Consider the following 19,727-nt stretch of genomic DNA (forward strand, 5'->3'; position numbering starts at 1 on the left):
GCACTCCTAGCCAAACCAGCTCCCTCTGGATGGTTTCCAGCTAAGACCTGAACCAGCAGCAGTGGGGAAGGAGGCTGCATGGGGAGCTCAAGGCTGGGGGAGGATTTCCAGCAGCAGGGAGGTTTGTGTGGGGAGCACAGAAGAGGGATCAGGGAGGGCAGGAGGTAGCAGGGAAATGGGTTGTATGGTAACCACAGGGAGTGTTTCTAGCAGAGGGGAGTGCAGTGGGGGGGGTCACTCAGGGTTCCTGGTGACCTGGCTTTATTTGAAGCATTCCCATAGCCGAGAGAGCAAGGCTTTTCCTGCCCAGGGGAAAGTCCCAGCTGCAGAGGCCCTGGCAGTGATGGCTTCTGACTCTCAGGCAGAGTCTCCTGCCTTTTAACTGGAAATTGGAACAAAGCCTTACCCATCAGTTATTTTGGAAGCACCCTCTTTTTCCTTTCCAGGCCCAAGTACAGTCAGCCTGGAGCACCCCGTGCTCTGGAGGTCAGGACTAAGCCCAGCAGTAGAATGGCAGGGAGTGCTGCAAGGCAGGGCAGGGCTTAGTTGCATCTGCACACGCTTGGGAGACTTTTCCAGGTAGTGTCCATTCTGCCTGGTTTAGTAGGCACTAGCCTACTCTCACCTTATGCCTGTCCACACCCCAAATAAATACATGAGCTGGATGCCTCGACCCCCTCTAGCAGGGCTATGGGGCAGAAGCTGAGGCCACCTTCCTCAGGCTCAGCCCCTGCTGCAAGCATCCCAGGGCAGCCCTTTGATGTGGCCCCTCTTTGACCCCAAGGGCAGCGAGAGGGCTTGGGCTCTCCCTTCACGGCCCAGGTCCCCCTCCCTTGTTTTGGCAGCATCCTTCGGAAGTTGTTCCTGGAAGAGGCCGGAGAGCAGCTCGCAGGGTTCGGGCTGCGGAGGCAGGAAGCTGGCTGCAGGCCCCTCGAGCTGCAGGTCACACAGCAGAGCAGAGACAGGCCCTCGCTGCCTCATGCTTCAGCCCCATCAGTCTGTCAGCTCTGCCAAGGGCCAGGGAGGCTGCTGCTCCAGGAACATGGGGGACCGGGGGAGGGATCCTCTCTCCCCACCAACACAAAGAAATGCCAGGCCAAGATTACAGCCCCCTCTGGGCTCTCCCCTCCCCAGGGTACCCATTGCAGCCTCACACACAAGCTCATACGCTGCAAAAAACCTAAGTTTCAACAGGACTCACCCAGCAGGGCCTGTCCCAGCCTGCAGCTGAAGCACAAATCAATCAGAATCTGCCACAAGAGACCCCCTCCTCTGATCAACTAAACCCCACCCCACAGGCCCAGAGAAACAGGAAGTCTGAGAGGGCCCTTGTCAGCCTGGGCCCCACGCTATGTTATCCATGTAAACCTTGCAGAGACAAAGCTCCATCCTGCCTAAGGCCTCTTATCTGATCAGGAACCAGCATCAACACACAGGCACTGGTCACGGTGACCTTGCCTGGTGCTCAGGCACAAGGCTTCTCTGAAGCAGCAACTGGGCCAGGGGCTCAGCCACTGCAGAGAGCAGCCAGACCCGCCACAGAAGTTCCCACGTTCTTTACAAGGCTTTTGTTTAACCAAAGGGTCTAGAGCAGCAAGTGTCTGGACACGTTCCCTTCCTGCAGCTAAACTCCTCCCCTACCACCCTTCGCTTCCCCCTCAGAGAAACCCAATGACAGCAACCTGGCCCCTTTTCTGCACCTAACCAGGCTCAGCTGCACCTTGTTGGCTCAGCTCAGGGCCATTCCCAGCAGGACCTCACCCGAGGTTTAACCCCCAAGCCTCCACCTTGCAGCTGGGTTCAGCCTCCCCCCAGGAGTGCCTCTGGGAGGGGTGTGTCAGAGCTGGGCACTGATTGGCGTGGGCTCTGCGTCTCTTGGGCTCCTCCAGGTGGCTCAGCCGGCTGGCACAAAAGGGAGGATGGCCCAGTGGGGAAAGGCCCAGCATCCTTCTGTCTGTGCAGCACAGAATGGTGCATATCCTGCCCCTGGCACCCTCCACTCAGGTCCTGCCCCTCTTTTCATTGATGCTGCTCATCCCATTCAGGGAAGGAGTCACAGGCATTGGGCAGCCAAGTCAGTAGGGGAAGGAGCTGCCACCAAAAACAGACACATGAAAAGTCGCCACCTCCCCTCACCCTGACGGGTTTCCTGCTCGGCCCAGGCTGGCCCGGCTTGGTGGCTGGCACCGCATGTGGCCTCCCTTGGCCAAGCATCCGGGAAAGGAGCGAGAACTCGTCTCCCCTTAACACATTCCAGGGCCTCGGCGGAGCCAGGGCTGCTAGCGCACAGAGCACTGTGCAGCTTTTTCCTCCCCACTGAAACAATGGAGCACGGGACTCAGCGTCTGGCCAAGGAGCACTGTGTCCTGATTGAAGGATTGCCAGGGACGGTGCTTCCTAGAGACACTGAGACAGGGGAGAGACAAAGGCACAAGAAAACAACTCGTGGAAACAAAAGGTGGCCAAGAAAACTGCCACAGGTGGGGCAGGGAGCTTGAGCCAGTGGGCAGGGAGCATCCAGATGGCAGCTTCTGCTCTGCCTGGCGCTGCGGGGAGGGCTGTGGACCCGTTCTCACTGGCTCCATGAAACCTCACCCCCAGACCTAGTTGAGGGAGGGAGGGAGGAAGCAGCTTCCTGGGCTGCTTGAATCAAGATGGAGCGCAGTCTACAGGGACCAGCGCAGCATGAAAGGGGAGGGCCAGTCCTGAGCTGCACTGGGCCACCTACACCATTTCAGGAGAAGGTGTCAGACTCCAGCACCCCTTGCAGGGTGGGTCCTCAGGAACCAGCTACTGTAGCAACCTCCTGCCGGGCGCCAGGGAAGATCTAATCAGGCCCTCATTGTCGGCTCTCTAGCAAACTGTTTAGCTAATAAAACCAAGCAGATTGTTGGAGGGTTAACAAGCAGCGACCATGCATCTCTCCAGAGCCCTTCACACAGGGCCTACTAATAAGGAATGGATTCTGTGACGTAGAAATGAGGGTTTCCCCAAATCCATGCAGGCACCAGCAACGCTTAAAGGCTGCCAGGTAGATGCTGCCAGGGCAGAACGAAGCAGCAGCCATCCTGCTCCCTGTGAGCACTCAGCATCTGTATCAAACATGGGTGCCAGGCACCTGATCCAGCCAAGCCCGGTGCTCAGGCTAAGTCTGCTCTGAAGCTGTGGCAGGGCCCTGTATTACAGCACTAATGTTAGCTGCTTTAGGTCTGACAGCCCGGTTCTTCCCAAAGCCTTCTGGGACCCTTAACTTCCACCAGGGCCTCAGAGCAGATGGGTAGAAGTGACTCCGGTCTACCACCCCCCTAGAAAGGCAGCCCCTGTGTTACTGCTCTGGGCTACTTAGGTTAAGCCTGCCTCTGGCTGTTGAAATTGAACCCCGAAGCCTAGAAGTTGGAGCGAGCACTGCCCAGCCACCCACACAGACATTGCTACTAGCCTTACGCACCCCACCTTCTTAGGCCGTCTCCTCCTCACTTACAAACACTGTCCTTCCCCCTTCCCTGTGGTCTTTCCTTCTGCCCCCTGGTTAGATGCCATTTCACCAAAGTCAGCACAGCTAGATAGCAGCTCCAATCTCCATTTCCCACTGAGGTCTGATATCCAGCTTGCCATGGGAATGTTTTCCCTATTTCTGCCTTGTCAAGTCATCTTCCTCACACCACGTTGGAGGGACCAGGAACCGGTATGCACGCAAAAGGCATGGGCATGTGTGGAGTGTCTGCCTGACCGGCCGTGCACCCACCCGCTCGTTTACAGTGTTCCAGCAGGAAACAGAAACTCGTCAATAAATCAGATAAATTCTGCCACCGTGCGAATAACCCCAGCAGCTCGCGGTGGAACTGGAGCTGGTCTAAGCAGACAGTGGGAGAACAGGCAGCAAAGGGACTTGCTCTTTCGTTCAGCCGTGTACGCAAGCGGAGGAGGTTACCCCTGACTAGTGACAAACCAATCTGGAGCACTCTGCATCCCATCATGGACTGTCCCTCTCATGCCTTTCCTAGCAGGCCCAGATCCCCACGTCTCTTGAGCCATTGGAAAGGAGTAGCTGGGCTGAGAGGTCACAGCACCTATTTAGTGCTGCCCATCAGGGCTTCCTATCAGAGACAGGAGCGGTTGGCTCATGACTGGGATAGTGGGGGGGTTGGCCCGTAAAAAAACTTCCAGGCATTGGGGAGCAGCTGGCTTAGTGCTTCCCAGAGATTATTAGAATCATAGACTATCAGGATTGGAAGGAACCTCAGGAGGTCATCTAGTCCAACCCCCTGCTCAAAGCAGGACCAATCCCCAATTTTTGCCCCAGATCCCTAAATGGCCCCCTCAAGGATTGAACTCACAACCCTGGGTTTAGCAGGCCAATGCTCAAACCACTGAGCTCACAGAGATCAAAGGAGAGGGTGCAACTTTCAGGGACATGGGACCACACTGAACAGGACACAGACAGGCCCTGGCTGGTACCATAGTGAAGCACAAGCTGTACTTCTCAGTCCCAGAGCCAGGCAGTGTCTGTGTGCTCACTGAGGGTTGGGTATTCAGTTCTAGCTCCTAAGGCCCTTGATTCTTTTGCACATAAGGAACCACTCCATCCAGCTCTGAGTTCCAGTTCACCCCAGGAAAGGCTGCCCCCAGCTCCGAGGCCCGACCTGCCACGGGAAAGGCTGCCTGGCTGGGAAGAGCTGGCGGTTTGTTTTTGAAAGAGTTGTTTTCTTTCCGGTTTGAATGAATCCAGGTTGGAGGGCTGAGCGGGATCCGGGCCCCAACGCCTCTGCTCAGGGGCAGCTCATTTCCTCATCATAAAATAACAAACCTGAGATGTGTGGCTGCAGAGCACCGGCCCAGAGAGGGTCAAGGGTCAGAGGGGTCACTGCGCACACAGCTCTCTAATTCCTCTTCTCATTCACACCCTGCAGATCTGTCAGCAGCACAGAGCTATAAACAGGGCCTGTGGAATCCCTGGCCTCAGGGAGTCTGAGTGGGGAAACAGTCCACCCATTCTCTGTCCCGGCAGGGCTAGAGCCCGAGGACTTTCACCACTGAGGCTAATGTTTGCATGCCCATGTGCATGCCTGCGTATGTGCATGGGTATGCATTCATTTGAGCACACGTGTATGTGGATGCTGACCTGTAAACCAGGAGAATGGCAGCAATCTAATACCCAAAAGGGCCAAATTGTTGCCATCAGCCGAGTGCCAGCAGCCGTGTGCCATCCACGCTCTGCCAAGGCATTGCACTGAGAAGAACAACCAACCCCCTCCTCTCTGTCAGATTTCTCTGGTGCCCTTAGCCATGCAACCCTTTCCCAGGCACCAAGTGTGGGCAGCGACGTAGTGACTAGGCCAGGGCCCCATGTGAAACCCAAGAATGGGCTTGTGTGGGCTGTTTATTTATCTGTGTTAACGACCACGTGGTGCCCATCATCACACTGCCCAGGCATCTCGCAACTCATTGAGATCAAGCAAAGAAATATTTATTTGTGACATCCCAGCCTTCTCCTCCTGACCCCCAGCAAAGCCCATAGCTCTGATCAAAGCATTCTCTGCTAGGGAGATCAGAGTGCACACTTGGGGAGTTCCCCGGCCCAGCTGCTGCTCTGGTCCCTGCCAAGTTCTCCTCTCATGGCCCCTTGTTTCTTCTTTGGCTCCATGGATCCTCCTCTGCCCACGAAGCTAAACCCCAAAAACCTTCATCTGAGTTGGGTACGTGCCTTGGACTAGCAGGATTCAGAGTCCCCATCCAGACTGTGATCTCAGGAGATGCTCAAGGGGGAGGCTGCCAACAGGCCTGGCTAACCCATGTCCGGCAGTGCCAGGCTCTGCGATGGTTTCCTCAGCATGGTGCCTTCTCTCAGTGCATGGGCCATTCCCTCCTGGAGTCTCAAAGAGCCTCACCCGTAGGCAGGAGTGGGACTGCTGCACACTTGACCTGATGACAGGCAATATACTCTATGGCCGAAGGTTAGAAGACAGTACAGGTCAGACTGATGGGAGGTGATGCACCCCACCAAATACCTGCCTGGGACAGGGCATCGTGCCATGGCTTGAATCCCCTGTTCGGCTTTTTAGTCCCCTTCTGATGCGGGGCAGGTTGTCACAGATGTGGCCATCTTTCTTTGGCCAATGGCTTCCATCTGATGTCTTCTGGGGGCCACTCTAGAGAGACGAGATCCCCACCTGGGCCAGCTCCCTCTCCATGCTCCAGTGCAGGGGCAGCAGTGTGCAGAAGGGCTCTGTGGGGCACTGGTCAGAGTCTGAGATCCACTGGCCTAGGACGATGCCGAGATGTTAATGGAAATTCTTTGATCGCTTGCGGAAGCACTATCCTAACTCCCCTTTGTATTCTGGACAACAGACTGGAAACTCAGTGACCGTCATTCTCCATCCCTCCTCTGCCCCCACTCTCCGCTCCCTGAGGCACGGATGGGAAATGGAGTGTGTTTCCCTTTAAGAGGCTGGCTCTGGAGTAGTGAGGATTGTCCTGCTGCTGTTTCCTTTTAGCTCATGCAAGAGCCTTAAACACATTTCACTTCAGCCCTCCAGCTTGACTAAGGCGGGGAAACCCAGGAGCTCCTCAACTTTCCCGAGGACACTGACCGGCTCCCACGTGTAAGTAGGGGATGACTGAAGACCCCAGAGCTTTTCTGCACAGGGGATGGGGTGGGAGAGCAGGAATCCTGCTTTCTGTGCCCCTTTCCAGTGGGACTGAGCGTGGATCCGCTGGTGGGGACATTGGAAAGAGTAGGGGGCTGCCCAGGAAGTTAGTGGGGGACTGCAGGAACCCTGTTAACTGCACGGAATCTGCCTGCTAACCAAGCCCAGAGTTGGGAGACCCCTTGGGAGTGAGGCTGGTGCTGGAGGTTCTGCTGGGACAGGACAGAGAGCACAGGCGTGATCGCCTGGGGCTTAAAACCAACCTATGATCTGTCTCAAAGGGTGACTCTTGGGGTAAGGGAATCCCTGGATACAGGGCAAGGGGCTAGCGAATGCTTTGCTGTGTCAGCGGTGAGGCTCTGATAGTACCAGCCCTTGGCACTCGGAACGGGGTCCTTCAGGGCAACTGGATCCCAGGTGCATTACAGAGCAAAGTACTGGCTACAAATGGAAAGACAAATAGCTGGGGGCGAGAGGAAGGAAGTGGCAGAGGCGGAAGGGGGGTGAGGGCTGGTGTGGGTCGAAATGAAACACAAGAGCCAGATAAAGGGAGCCCAAGCTTCAAATGCAGAATCCCGGGAGGCTCAGCTCGGCACGTGGGTTCGTATGTACCTGGACTTCCCATGCTGGAAGGATGGTCCTGGTGGATCTCTGGTTGACCTGGTTTCAGAGGTGTGTAAATGACAATAGTAGCTAGTGGACTATAGAGCAGTGGGTCTCTGCCTGTGGCCCGCTCCATCCTTTGAGGATCTCAGGCCAGTATCTCCCTCCAATAGGGAAACTGAGGCAGGGTAGGGGAAGTGTCACCCAGGGAGACAGTGTCAGAGGTGCAAATAGAACCCAGGAGTCCTCACTCACTGCCCTGAACTCTGGCCACAAGCTGCCTCGCTCCCAGCTGGCTGGGTGTGAGGCTCCTATACTAGGACTAGAACCCCCGAACCCTGGGGCACCGGTCCAGGCAGTTTCCTGGGCTGGTGCAGCAGGGAGCTGACTGTGTGGCTCTGGCATGCATCACTCTGAAGGGAAAGGGCTGCATACCTTCGAGCTGCCCGGTCTCTGCACGCTCCCTGCTCTCACATCCCCCAGACGGATGGATGGTGGCGGTTTCAAAGGAGCTTGTAAACCCTGTCTAAACAGGGGGCACCGATGTCAAATTCCTTCCAGGGACCGACTCCAGTAGCAGACTGCAGAGCTGATGAGTATAGGGCACCCTCTGCAGGCTCTAAGGGAGCTTGCAGCCAGCCAAATATTTCTGGAAGATATGCTCCAGTTCAAACCAGGAATTATTTGGGGGAATTGCTATGGCCTATGGTATGCGGGCAGGCAGACTACATGATTACAGTGATCCCTGCTGGCCTGAGAATCTATAAATCTCTGGGAACTGCACCTAGTCGGTCTTGAGCTGGCTCCACTTGATTTGGTTCTCCATGGCCTATGAAGCCTTAAGAAGTGTCTGCTCATAATGCCGGAGGGTCTGAGGAGCTTCCCCTAAAGAGATCTGGGATTTGCAAAACAATTGTTCTCTTCCCTAGTTCAGCTCTAATGTCTCCCACTTGCCGTATGTTAAAGAGCCATCTGCTGAACGCGACAAACCCGGTCAGTTCTTGTCCTAGTGATAACATGGCTTAGTCCTAGATGTAAGAGCGGGAGAGTCCCCTGCCAAGGATAGCCTTGGGGCAGGTTTGCTCCTGAGAGGGTGCTCGGCAGGGTTCTGTCCAATGGCGTTAAAGGATCAAGAGAGGGAAGGAAGCTCCCTGGAGAGCTGGGTGAGGAATGGGTTTTGGGGGGGTCCCTGGCAATTCCAAAAACGAGAATGAAAACAATGGTTCCGGGGCAGCTGAAATTGGAGGTCCAGTTCCGACCATATTCATGGGGCTGCGACTGGTTTTAAATGACACGGAAGGAAGTTTTAAAACAAAAAGTCATTTTGATCTGAAAAATCCAAACGTTTCCGCTTTTTCAAAACTTTCCCATGTTTCTGACGCAGTTTTGACACAAATTTGCAAAATGTTTCAGTGTCGCTGAATCTGCTGTTTTCGATGGAAAATAGTTCCAGCCAAACAGTTTTGCCCAGCACTAACTCCAGGTTCTTCCCTCAGATTTTCAACTAGGAGGTCGCACACCCCAGGGCTCTTTGGAGTCCTCCATTCCCCTCACAAGTCCCCTATTTGCCACCCTCTCATCCCCTTCTATTTCAGAGACTCTGTACGACCCTCCTCACCCCCTCCTTCATGCTAGGAATGCTGTGTGCCCCTTTTCACCATACCAGCATCCTCCAATCTTCCCACTATGCCAGGGCTCTGTGTGCCCCCTCATTGTTGTGTGTATTACTATAGCATTTAGGATTCCCCATTGTGGACCCATTGTGCAAGGTGCTGTACAAACACAGACCAAGAAGAAAACAGTCCCTGCCCCTTCCCTCCTACATGCCAAGGATTCCGTGTGCTTCCAATCCTCCCCTCCCCCATGCCAGGGTTCTCCATTCTCCCCCCATGTCCCCTCCCCCAGACCACTGTCTCCCATTTCCCCCTCCCCCACATGCCATGGGCTCTGGGTGTCCTCTCATTCCTCCCCCACCCCATGCCTCCTATTCCTCATTTCACCACCGTGGCAGAGGCTCTGTGTGCCCACCCATTCCCCACTCTGCCACATGCCATAGGGTCTTTGTGCTCCCCATCCTGAGGTCCCCCATTCTCCCCCACAAGCCCTGGGCTCTGTATGCAGCACTCAAAAGTTATCACATTACATACAGAGAAATGCCACCAGGAGTAGCGTAAGGCCTTGCAAACTCGGTCCCTGACAAAAGCTGCCCAGAGGGCGAGAACGTCCATGGACTCTCTGAAACACCTGTTGTCTCATCCTGCCCTCACGTGCTTTCCCTGGAAAGCTCAGCAAGTGGCGAGCAGGGGATTGTTTAGGGGAGGAAATAGGGGTTTGCAATGCTGCTTCTGTGGCTATTCTCCAGACGGGTACTGGAGTCCTCGGAAGGGCTCAGCAGCCTGGTGCAGAGATGTAATTGGATTCTAAGTGTACCGTCAGAGAGGTTAAAGCTCACGTTGGCATTTAGCAAACTGGCTGTGTTTTGGTGCCGGCGGCCGTGTGAGGAGTGGGGTGGGAGCGCTGTGTGGGGAGCCCCTACAGCAGGCACAAGGCTGCCAGGCATCCAGTTTTCGACCAGAATGCCTAGTCGAAAAGGGACCGTGGTGGCTCCGGTCAGCACCATCGACTGAGCTGTTAAAAGTTGGTGGTGCTGAGGGGCTAAGGCAGGCTAGTCCCTAGCTGTCCTGGCTCCAAGCTGTGCCCTGGAAGCAGCCAGTAGGTCCAGCTCCTAGGCGAGGGGCCAGGAGGCTCCACGCGCTGCCCCTGTCCCGAGCACTGGCTCCGCACTCCCATTGGCCGGGAACCAGGGCCAACGGGAGCAGTGCCTGCGGGTGAGAGCAGCATGCAGAGCCTCCTGCATGCCCCCGCACCACCACCACCTAGGAGCCGGACCTGCTGGCCGCTTCCGGGACGTAGCATGGAGCCAGGACAGGTAGGGACTAGTCTGCTGTAGCCCTGCGGTGCTGCTGACCGGGAGCCACCCGAGGTAAGCCTGCGCCCCAACCCCCACCCTGAACCCCTCATCCCTGGCCCCACCCCAGAGCCCGCACCCCCAGCTGGAACCCAGAGCCCCCTCCTGCACCCTGAACCCCTCATTTGTGGCCCCACCCAGAGCCCACACCCTCAGTTGGGGCCCTCACCCTCACCCCAACCCCCTGCCCCAGCCCAGTGAAAGTGAATGAGGGTGGGGAAGAGCGAGCCACTGAGGGAATGGGAATGTAGTGAGTGGGGGGTGTGGCCTCAGGAAGAGGCAGGGCTAAGGTGTTCGGTTTTGTGCGAGTAGAAAGTTGGCAACCCTAAGCAGGCACTGTGGGGGATGGCAGTAGGAGCTCAGGCTGTGAAATATGCCCCTGCTATACTCGGCCTAGCCTCTCCCAGCAGGCTATACTTTAAACGGTAGGGGAGTATTTTCAAACGGTGCATGCGCAGGCAGTTGCCTGTACGGGGTGTGTGCACTAGCTCAGTGTGTGCAAATGACAAAACATACGTGCCCCAAGCCCAGCGGTGAGTGCAAACTCACTTTTGCACGCGAGAACTGCACACAGAGCGACTCGCTTGTGCAAAGCCGCAGGTGGGCTAGCAGCGGCTGGGCCGAGGGGGAGACAGCCCCCTGTGCATTGCCACAGCCTCCTCGCTCTCTTGGGCAGGCAGGCGTTCCTCCGCCCCCCGGGAGCGATGCTGCTGCTATCCCTGGTTGTGACGCTTCTGCAGCTGGGCCGAGGCAGCTGTGGGCTCCCCTTCTACAACGGCTTCTACTACGACCACGTCATGAACGACAAGGGCAACGGCAATGGCAATGGCGAAGGTGCGTGTGGTGGGGAGGGCAGGGTCGACCTGGAGAGGGGCTGGCCCTTAGTACCAGCCGCTAGGAGTGCATGGTCCAGAGAGGCTACTGCTCGTGTTTATGGGCCGGGAATCCTGGTGCAGGCCGGGCAGGCATCGATCACCCACTGCCCTTCCCCGTTCCTGAGGCAGTAGGCACGTGGGGTGTGAAAGATCAGAGTGTTGCCAGGAGGTGTAGATCGGGGTGGGAGCTGTTGAGGAGGCTGGGGCAGTCAAGGGGCAGAGGATGTGGGTGTGAGTCGAGGGTCTTTGCCTCCTAACTTCGGGTGGGTAATTCAGAGGAAGAGAATGACAGTTGCCAGGCTCACACCAGGCATGTTGGGGCTGTTTCACCCCACAGCCAGCTGATAACATCCCCATCCCATAAAGCTCCCCTCCACCGGGTGGAACGTAGGGGAGTTTTCCCCCATCGCCTTACCTGCAAATCTCCCCTTGCCCTCCTCTGCCCTGCCAGGATGCCAGGACTGCGTCCCCTTGGCTCTCGCTCCAGTTGGAAGATCCCTGGGGGAGTAGAATGGAACTGATTTGAACCTGGTCTGATGGGGTCCTCTGCCCCGTTCATCCGTCTCACTCCCCCCTCTTCCCCCCCCCCCCTGGTCCTCTCCTCTTGTGCAGTCACAGAATTAGAGATAGCAGAGGTGGAGCAGCTGAGGAGCTGCCATCCGGTCGGGTCCACCCTCTTGCCCATCAGGCTGGGGCTCGATTGGGCCCTGCAGCCTCTTCCCTGGAGATTCGTCTCCTCCAGTTGCAAGCGGCCCCAGCAACTCGCACCCCTTCCCTTCTGAGATGACGGCTCAGCCTAATGGGCGTTTGCTGTCCGAAAGGGCTTCCTGAAATGCGGGCCAAATATCCCATCCGAGGCTCCAGATCTACCCTCTTGTTCCACCCTGAACAACCCTTCTCCCTCCCAGGGGACCCTCAGGTTCGCACACTTGTGCGGCTGGTGGGGACTGGGCTCAAATAGGTGCTGCCCCACAGGGAAGTTGCCCTCTGCTGGGCACTGGGTTCCCTCCAACCCCAGCAGCATCTGATGCCACCTGCCTCCCTTCCTCTCCACCCCTCATCTACATTCACGCAGGAGCGGTGGGAGGGGGCACGGGATGCCACAGGAGGAAGTGATGATGAATGGCGGGGGTGGGGAGGGTGAGCGACTGGAGGAGGAGGGGGTAGATAGTGTGAGGGAAGGGGCAGAGTACAAGGGGGGTGGGAACAATAGTGCAGGAGGTGGGGCTTACAGGGCCAGATTGGTATCAGTCAATGGTGTGGTGAGTTGCAGGAGTTACTGTGCTCAGAGCAGGGCAGATTGCTCCCTCCCCCCTTCCCTGTCACAGACCCTCCCGTCCCTATACACGCCTAGCTCTTCCCAGGTCCCTATACACCCTGCTGGAGGGTGCTTGGCTGCCCTGCTGGACCGTAACTGCCCTAGAACTCCTTAGTGGGGATGCCTGTGGGGTAGGCTGCCCCTTCCCTTGTAGCATATGTGGGGAATCCACCCCCCCGTGGGCCGCAGAAGCGCCCTGAGCTGGAGGGACGGGGTCCCCTGGCAGTACTCATTCCCCCTGTGGCCCCTCTCCCCCACCAGTTCACTTCAATGGCGTGAAGCTGGTGGTGGAGACCCCGGAAGACGCAATCTTCACCTACCGCGGTGCCAACATCACTCTGCCCTGCCGCTACCACTACGAGCCCACGCTGCAGACGCCACGCAAGATCCGCATCAAGTGGTCCAAGCTGCGGGAGGACAACACCAAAGAGCGGGACGTGCTGGTGGCCATCGGGCTGAAGCACCGTAGCTTCGGCGAGTTCCGGGGCCGCGTGCACCTGCGCCAGCGGGGTGAGCAGGAGGCGTCCCTGGTGATCAGCGACCTGCGCCTGCAGGACTACGGCAAGTACCGCTGCGAGGTGATCGACGGGCTGGAGGATGAGAGCGGCATTGTGGAGCTGGAGCTGCGAGGTGAGCGGGCTGGCGTCCGGTGCCATGGTGGGTGGGGGAGAGGGGGCAGGGGAACAGATGGGGCAACTCCCCCTCACACAGAGATTTCCCTGGGGTTACTGGGGACAGTAACTGGCACCCAAGAAGCTGTCCCCTTTGAGGCTCCTGAGTGGGATCAGCGTAGGTTCTGGGTCCTTCTGCGGCTGCCCCTCTCTGGGGCACTCCCATGCCCAGCCAACACAGGGGTTGTGTGTGTGCCAGGACACAGCAGTTCAGGAAGAAGCTCTCCCACTGGGTGGGTGAGGGTGAAGGAAGGTACAAGGTACCTTCCTCATAAAAATTGCCACCGAATCCTATGGCCCTGCTCACCCAGATCGGCATCCCTGCAGTGTTATTGCCACGTGCCATCGCCTTGCACTTGCGTTACATCAGGTTAGACTCGCAGGAGCTCCTTGGGGCAGGGAGAAAGAAGGGATGTCTTCTTATTCCTTGTTTGTACAACACCTAGCACAGCGGGGCTCTGATCTTTGACTGGGGCCCTTAGGTACAGTACTACTGCAGCAATCAAATAACACTGCACTAGGCTTCTGTGGCTCACCCTCCGTCCAGTGCAGCCGACACTCACACTACAGGTGTATTATGAAGTGCACCTGTAACCTACAGCCACTCAGTGTGGCTCCCCCTAGTGGAGGCTGGGTGAAAGAGTCTGCTGCTGGCTTTGCGCTGACAGAGCTGGGCGTTTTACCCCAAGCAGAAGAGGCGGCTGTTTAAAGATCCAAAGGCTCCGTGGTCAAGTCCTGCTAACAGTGACCTCCAACTTCAGGGGCGCGGCGTGATGTCCAGTTGTAATGCTGCAGGACTGGGGGCCTGTCACTAAGGCATACACTAGTGTTTTTTTTAAGATGGTAGCTCTCACAGGTGGGAGGAGGGGGCATCAGACCACAGAACGCATGTGTGTCTCTCTCCCCCCCTCCCTGGCCTAATTTCTTGCTGCTGGATCTGTGCAGCGCAGGGCACACTGCACAGGGAGTTGGTGCTGGAGAAAGAGACTAAGCAGGATGTAAAACACCCCACCTGTGGCTCTGTGATCCAGACGGAAAGTCACCCCCTAGGATGTTCTCCTTCTCCATAGGCTCAGACCCCAGCTCCGCATCGCGGTCCCAGACTCACAGCCACCCAGAACGGTGGGAAATGTCCCATTTCCTGCCACCTTGTTGTGTTCCTGACCCAGTGCCACCCAGTGCAGCAGAGGGACTTGTACCAAGCCGCCTTCCAGCCATTTGGAGGACGGAGGCTTTGAGTGAGGGGCAAGTTCGCTGGCTACTGGCACCAGCCTTCAAAGCTCTCCCAATTAACTCTGAGCACGCAGAGATCATGCCTCACTCTGGCCACCAGGTGTCACCATTGACATGTGTCATTGTCCCTTTGGGCTGATGCTGCCTGTCCCTTTGGTCTTCGGACTGGCCGCTTGATTCCAATAAGACAGGGGCTGCGCTGAACTCAGATGAGATCCTGGGCCTGAAGTTTGAGGTGCTCAGGGGCCTTTCTTTCCTGGACGATCCAATGAGTGAAACCCCAGGAGAGAGGCTGTTCTCACAAGGGGCTTTGGAGACGCTTCTGGGACGTCTCTGAACCCTAGCGCGGTTTGGGGTTCGTCTGTGCCTAGGTCTTGATCCTGTGAGTTTGGAGCCATGAGCTTGGGAGGGGGCAGAGTCCTGCTGTAACACCCTCTGCTTGCTGGGAGCCCCACACTGGATGTGTTGGTGGGGATCTGTACCGTCCACCCCAGGGGTGTGTGTCAGGTTGCGGGCATAGCCAGAGGGGGCTACCCTTCACAGTGGCTCTGTGACCCAGCCATTCCCTCTCTCTTTCTCTCCAGGGGTGGTTTTCCCATACCAGCCTTACCACGGTCGCTATCGACTCAACTTCCATGAAGCCAAGAAAGCCTGCGAGGAGCAGGACGCTGTGATTGCGTCCTTCGAGCAGCTCTTCAAGTCCTGGGAGGAGGGGCTGGACTGGTGCAATGCCGGATGGCTGCTGGATGGGACAGTGCAGTACCCCATTTCCGTGCCCCGGGAGCCCTGTGGCGGCAAGCTGGCCCCCGGCATTCGGAGCTACGGCGAGCGCCACAAGAACCTGCACTACTTCGACGTTTTCTGCTTCTCCTCTGCTCTGAAAGGTGAGCCTGGCATCTGCAGGGCTCATAGTTAGGTGGGAGACCTGCTTGATGCTGCAGAGAAGGGGGGTGACCAGTAGAGGGGCGCTCTTTTTGCAGGGCACAGTGTGGTGGCAGGGGGTGCTGCCTGTTGGAAGGGACACTTCTTCGCTGAAATGTAAAACTGAGGGCCTGCGAAGACCCAGTAGAACTTCTCTAAGAGTCGGGGTGTTTGAGCCAGCCAAATTCTAACCTGGGTAATTCCATCCACCTCCCTAAATTCTCAGAACACCTTCAGTTAGATCTGGGATTCTCCTCCATTGCCCAGACTGAAATGGTAGGTAGCATTGCTGCATGCTGGTAAACTGCATCCATGCCCCATGCTAGAGGTCGCTGGGTCAAGCAATTGCTCCATTTCGGTTACAAATCGGTTTGGGATGCAAGGCGAGAGAGACTGGCAAAGCTGTGTCATTCAAATGGCTAACATGGCACCAGCCTGTGCCAGCATCAGGGGAACCACCGGTTCTGTAATACAGGGCCTGACTCTTCCTTCTGCGGACACAAAGGGGCCACAAACCCAGGAGAACCAGCACTGCGAGAACTCCCCAGGCTTTGGGGCATGCCTGGCAAAGCTGGTATGCCCAGCTGTTGATGTGTGGTGAAGTGTTTAGATCAGGGAGGGGCAAACTTTTGGGCCCGAGGGCCACATCTGGATATGGAAATTGTATGGGGTGGGGGGTCCATGAATACTCATGAAACTGGGGGTTGGAGTGTGGGAAGGGATGAGGGCTCTGGCGGGGGTGCGGGCTCTGGGGTGGGGCCAGAAATGAGGAGTTCAGCATGCAGGAGGGGGCTCTAGTATGGGGCTGGGATGCAGATGTGTGTGTGAGGGCTCCAGGTGGGGGTGCGGGCTCTGGGGTGGGAATGAGGGGTTGGGGGTGCAGGAGGGTGCTCCAGACTGGGACTGAGGGGTTCAGAGGGTGAAAGGGGAATCAGGGCTGGGGTAGGGGGGTCATGGCACAGGAGGGAGTCAGGGGTGCAGGCTCCGGCAGCTCTTACCTCAAGCAGCTCCCAGAAGCTGCGGCATGTCTTCCCTCCGTCTCCTACGTGGAGGTATGGCCAGGCGGGTCTACGTGCTGCCCTGTCTGCAGGTGCCACCCCTGTAGCTCCCATTGGCTGTGGTTCCCGGCTAATGGGAGCTGCAGGGGTGGTGTTTAGGGCAGGGGCAGCGTGCAGAGACCCCTGGCTGCCCCTACGCGTAGGAGCTGGAGGGGGGACATGCCGCTGCTTCCGGGAGCCGCACGGAGCCACGTCAAGTGCAGAGCAAGCCCCCCAACCCCACTCCCTGGCTGGAGCACCGGAGCGGGGCAAGCCCCGGAACCTGCTCCCTGGCGGAAACTCAAGGGCTGGATTAAAATGTCTGAAGGGCAGGATGCGGCCCCCGGGTCGTAGTTTGCCCACCTCTGGTTTAGATGGTATCAAATCCCTTTGGCCCCTTCCCCATTCTTGTGCCAGGGAGAGCACAGCCTGTTTCTGAACTCCCTAACTTATGTGAATTCCCATTCCTAGCACCTCCTGTGGGCGAGGGGTTTTCCTGTAGGGCCGGCCATGCTCAGTGTTCCTCCGCCTCCCAGTGACCACCCCCTCTGCCTCTCCCCTCCAGGGAAAGTTTACTACCTGGCTCACCCGGAGAAGCTGACGTTGGAAGAGGCCAAGCAGGCCTGCCAGGATGACGGGGCTGAACTTGCCAAGGTGGGGCAGCTCTATGCGGCATGGAAGTTCTTCAGCCTGGATCGCTGTGATGCTGGCTGGCTGGCAGATGGCAGCATCCGCTACCCCATTGCCTTCCCCCGGCCCAACTGCGGCCCACCGGAGCCGGGGGTCAGGAGTTTCGGCTTCCCCGACAAGGGCAAGTTTGGGGTTTATTGCTACAAGCTGAACTAAGGAATGGGGAGGGGCTCCCTCTTTGCCAGTGGACACTTCCCTGCCTGGTGCTGCCTGGATTTAAAGGGTCAGGTTTCCAGGGTGTTGGGGTATTTTTTAATTCCAATTGTTATTTTTTTATTTTACATTTTTTTCACTAAAGGGAAACTTCTCTGGGTTGCTGGGCCCTGGCGTCTCACTAATCAGCCAAGTGCCACCTCTGCATCTCTCTCGTGGCTAGGAATGGGGCACCAGATCTCCTTCCACCCAGCCAGTGGAGGGAGACTCAATGGTCTCTCAGGTTGGGGAGCTTGGTGTCTGGTACCAGGTGGCTCCATCCCTTGGTCACAGGGTCAGCGAGATAAGAAGTGACAGGTTCACGCACATCCACTTGGGCTAGACATTCATTTCCTAGCAGGGACGCATCCAGGCACTGGAGAAGCACAGCGCATGCAACTGTGGGATAGCAAAGGCAGACGCCCTGTGGACATGCTCCAGTTTCACTGGTACCAAAGGGGAACAGCTGTCTCTAATGCACAGACTGCTCTGCCATCCCATCCCAGCCAGCACGGAAGGCACCAAATCAACTGCAAGCCAGAACTTAACACTCTCCCCCATCCCCCAGTTAATGTGGGCGAATGATCAACCACACACAAGTGACTCACAACTCACCAACATCCTTCCCCTGCCCTCAAAGTCCTTCCCCTTCCCCTCCCAATGAAGCGCAGATGAGGTCAGAGATATTAGGCATAATTCTAAGCCTAGAAGCCCAGAGCTAACACAGCTCAGGCCTCGTGTGTCCCGGGAGACTCCCTCTCTCCCCCGCCCGCCCCCCTCCAGTCCCTTCTTTCTCTGCAGGATCTGGCTGTGTTTCAACTCTCTGAGACTCCAGTCTGAGGTTGGCAGTTTCCAAGGGCACTGAAAGGTGGTACTGTGTGTGTACTGGGTGGAACTCTCCGGTTTGCCTGCCTTGTTCTCCACTGGCCCCTCTCCCAGGCACCACTTGAATCCCAGGGGCTCGGTCTTTGTGCGTTTTATTGTGAAAAGATGTATTCTCCTGGACCTCTTCAAATAAAGCTTTGGAGAAAGCCCCAGAGGTCTGAAACTGTGTCCTGGGTGGCAGGACAAATTCTGCGGCGTTCTCCCCGGCCAGCAGCAGCAGCTCTGGGGGCACCACTCTGCGAAGGATTTTAGAAAGGGAATGCACTCGGGGTACTGGGCTCAAAGTGGGGCACCCAGGACTTGGAAGAACAGGAGGTGTTGGAGATAAGAACCGAAGGGCATCAGCGGAGCGCTCTATGAACAAAGCTGTATGGCTTAGCAGGCCCGGGGGGCAGAGTGGGGATTAGGGCAGAACTGAGGAGCCTCCTCAGAACTGGGGGGAGAAGTAGCAGAACTGGAGCCGTGGGGAAGGCAGAGTGAAGGTTCCTCGGCAGGTTGTGGGGAAAGGCAGGAGCAGAAGAGCAGGGTGGAAGGCTGCAGATCCGGGTGGAGGCGCATCAGCAGTTGTGTATGGGGGGATGGGGGGGAGCCCTGGGCTGGAGTAGCTGTGAGGGCAGGATGGAGGGGTGTTCCCTGGGGATGAAGTGGGGGGAAGTGGGAAGCCCGCTCATCTCTGAACTGCATTGTCTGCCAGTGGCCCATAACTCTCCTGGCAGCAGATCAGTGTCCGCTTTCCCGATGGTTTGGAGTTTTTAAACAACCAGGAGATTTTCCAAACAAATTACTCAGCACAGTACTGGTGCTTCCCTATATCGGTAAGTTAGGTGCCTTCCCATGCCCTTAAAATGCCATTTCTATTATGGGCTGCAGCTCCCCGACTTACCCCAGCAACCCTCTGTCTCCTGGTGAAATGCGTCAGAGTTTGTCTCAGCTGTGAGCTCCCAAAGGTCCTGGTGCTCTGGATATGAGATCAGCAGTACAGGTCTAGGAACTGGGCTTCTCGTATTTGCAGTCTTGTCAGTTGTTTCTCTAATTAGGGCTAATTAATTGCCCAGGCCAGACGGGAAATGCTGAGCATTGCTGAGCTTGACAGGCTGCTGAATCATCTTTAAAGGTTAATGGGGGAACGTCTTCATGACAGGAGATTGGTATGGCTGGGCCGGTCTCAGACACTGCAGTCGGGGGAGTGCGTGACCAGGGCCTCCCAAACAATGGCCTACTGATGATGTGCTGGTGGCTGGCAGAGAGCTGACTGGGCATGTGTCTCCGCCTTGTAGTAAAAGAAGCTAGAAGTGCATTGAATACTTTGCTACTGTTAATTTTCCATGGGAGCAGCAGCTGTGGCTCCCACAGGGGTATTTGGTATGTACCCCGGGGGGTAACCCAAATGAGCAGAGGGGAAGCCTGCAGGATCATGAATGGGAGGAGAGGGAAGAAGAGAGGCTGGCTGATTGCATATGGGAGGAAAATTGGGATCTGTGCAATGGCATGGGGGGGGGAGTGGTCTCCACTAGAGAGATGCTGTGTTGTGTTGGGAAGAGGGAAGCAATAGCTGTGACTGGCTATGCCGTGCAGCTGGGGTGGGGCCTCTTTAACTCATCTGCTGCAGCTGCTGTGCCCTGAGGATGTAGGTTTTGCCCCCAGATTCCTACCTGCAGTGGTGAGTCTGGCTGAAGATGGGGGATAC

The 19,727-nt window shown here is 56.9% G+C and overlaps 1 protein-coding gene and 1 long non-coding RNA gene across 3 annotated transcripts; one reads left to right on the top strand and one right to left on the bottom strand.

Annotated features, from left to right (window-relative positions):
• Positions 1–5,487: 5,487 nt before the first annotated feature.
• LOC142073416 (uncharacterized) lies at positions 5,488–19,285 on the bottom strand. The gene is made up of 3 exons (XR_012670289.1): positions 18,924–19,285; positions 11,509–11,591; positions 5,488–6,262 (listed from the first exon to the last, which is right to left on the bottom strand). It is a non-coding gene; the product is annotated as an uncharacterized LOC142073416 (long non-coding RNA).
• On the top strand, positions 6,461–18,192 carry HAPLN3 (hyaluronan and proteoglycan link protein 3). 2 transcript variants are annotated; one of them, XM_048867814.2, is made up of 5 exons: positions 6,461–6,602; positions 10,895–11,052; positions 12,673–13,041; positions 14,900–15,199; positions 16,839–18,192. In XM_048867814.2, exons 2-5 carry the CDS (start codon positions 10,923–10,925, stop codon positions 17,117–17,119), a joined length of 1,080 nt encoding a protein of 359 aa, XP_048723771.1. In that variant the 5' UTR covers positions 6,461–6,602; positions 10,895–10,922; the 3' UTR covers positions 17,120–18,192. The 2 variants fall into 2 exon arrangements, with proteins under 2 accessions (XP_048723771.1, XP_048723770.1); XM_048867813.2 differs by having other exon boundaries at positions 6,471–6,602; positions 10,899–11,052.
• Positions 19,286–19,727: the final 442 nt, after the last annotated feature.

Source organism: Caretta caretta, chromosome 10 (assembly GCF_965140235.1).
Source record: "Caretta caretta isolate rCarCar2 chromosome 10, rCarCar1.hap1, whole genome shotgun sequence".
NCBI classification, from domain to species: Eukaryota; Metazoa; Chordata; order Testudines; family Cheloniidae; genus Caretta; species Caretta caretta.

What these genes read in the sequence shown, in the direction of transcription:
- HAPLN3 (XM_048867814.2), top strand. Translation starts at nt 10,923, where the DNA reads ATGCTGCTGCTATCCCTGGTTGTGACGCTTCTGCAGCTGGGCCGAGGC. An exon ending in CGGCAATGGCAATGGCGAAG is followed by an intron (nt 11,053 to 12,672) that starts GTGCGTGTGGTG and finishes CTCCCCCACCAG; the next exon opens with TTCACTTCAATGGCGTGAAG. An exon ending in TGTGGAGCTGGAGCTGCGAG is followed by an intron (nt 13,042 to 14,899) that starts GTGAGCGGGCTG and finishes CTTTCTCTCCAG; the next exon opens with GGGTGGTTTTCCCATACCAG.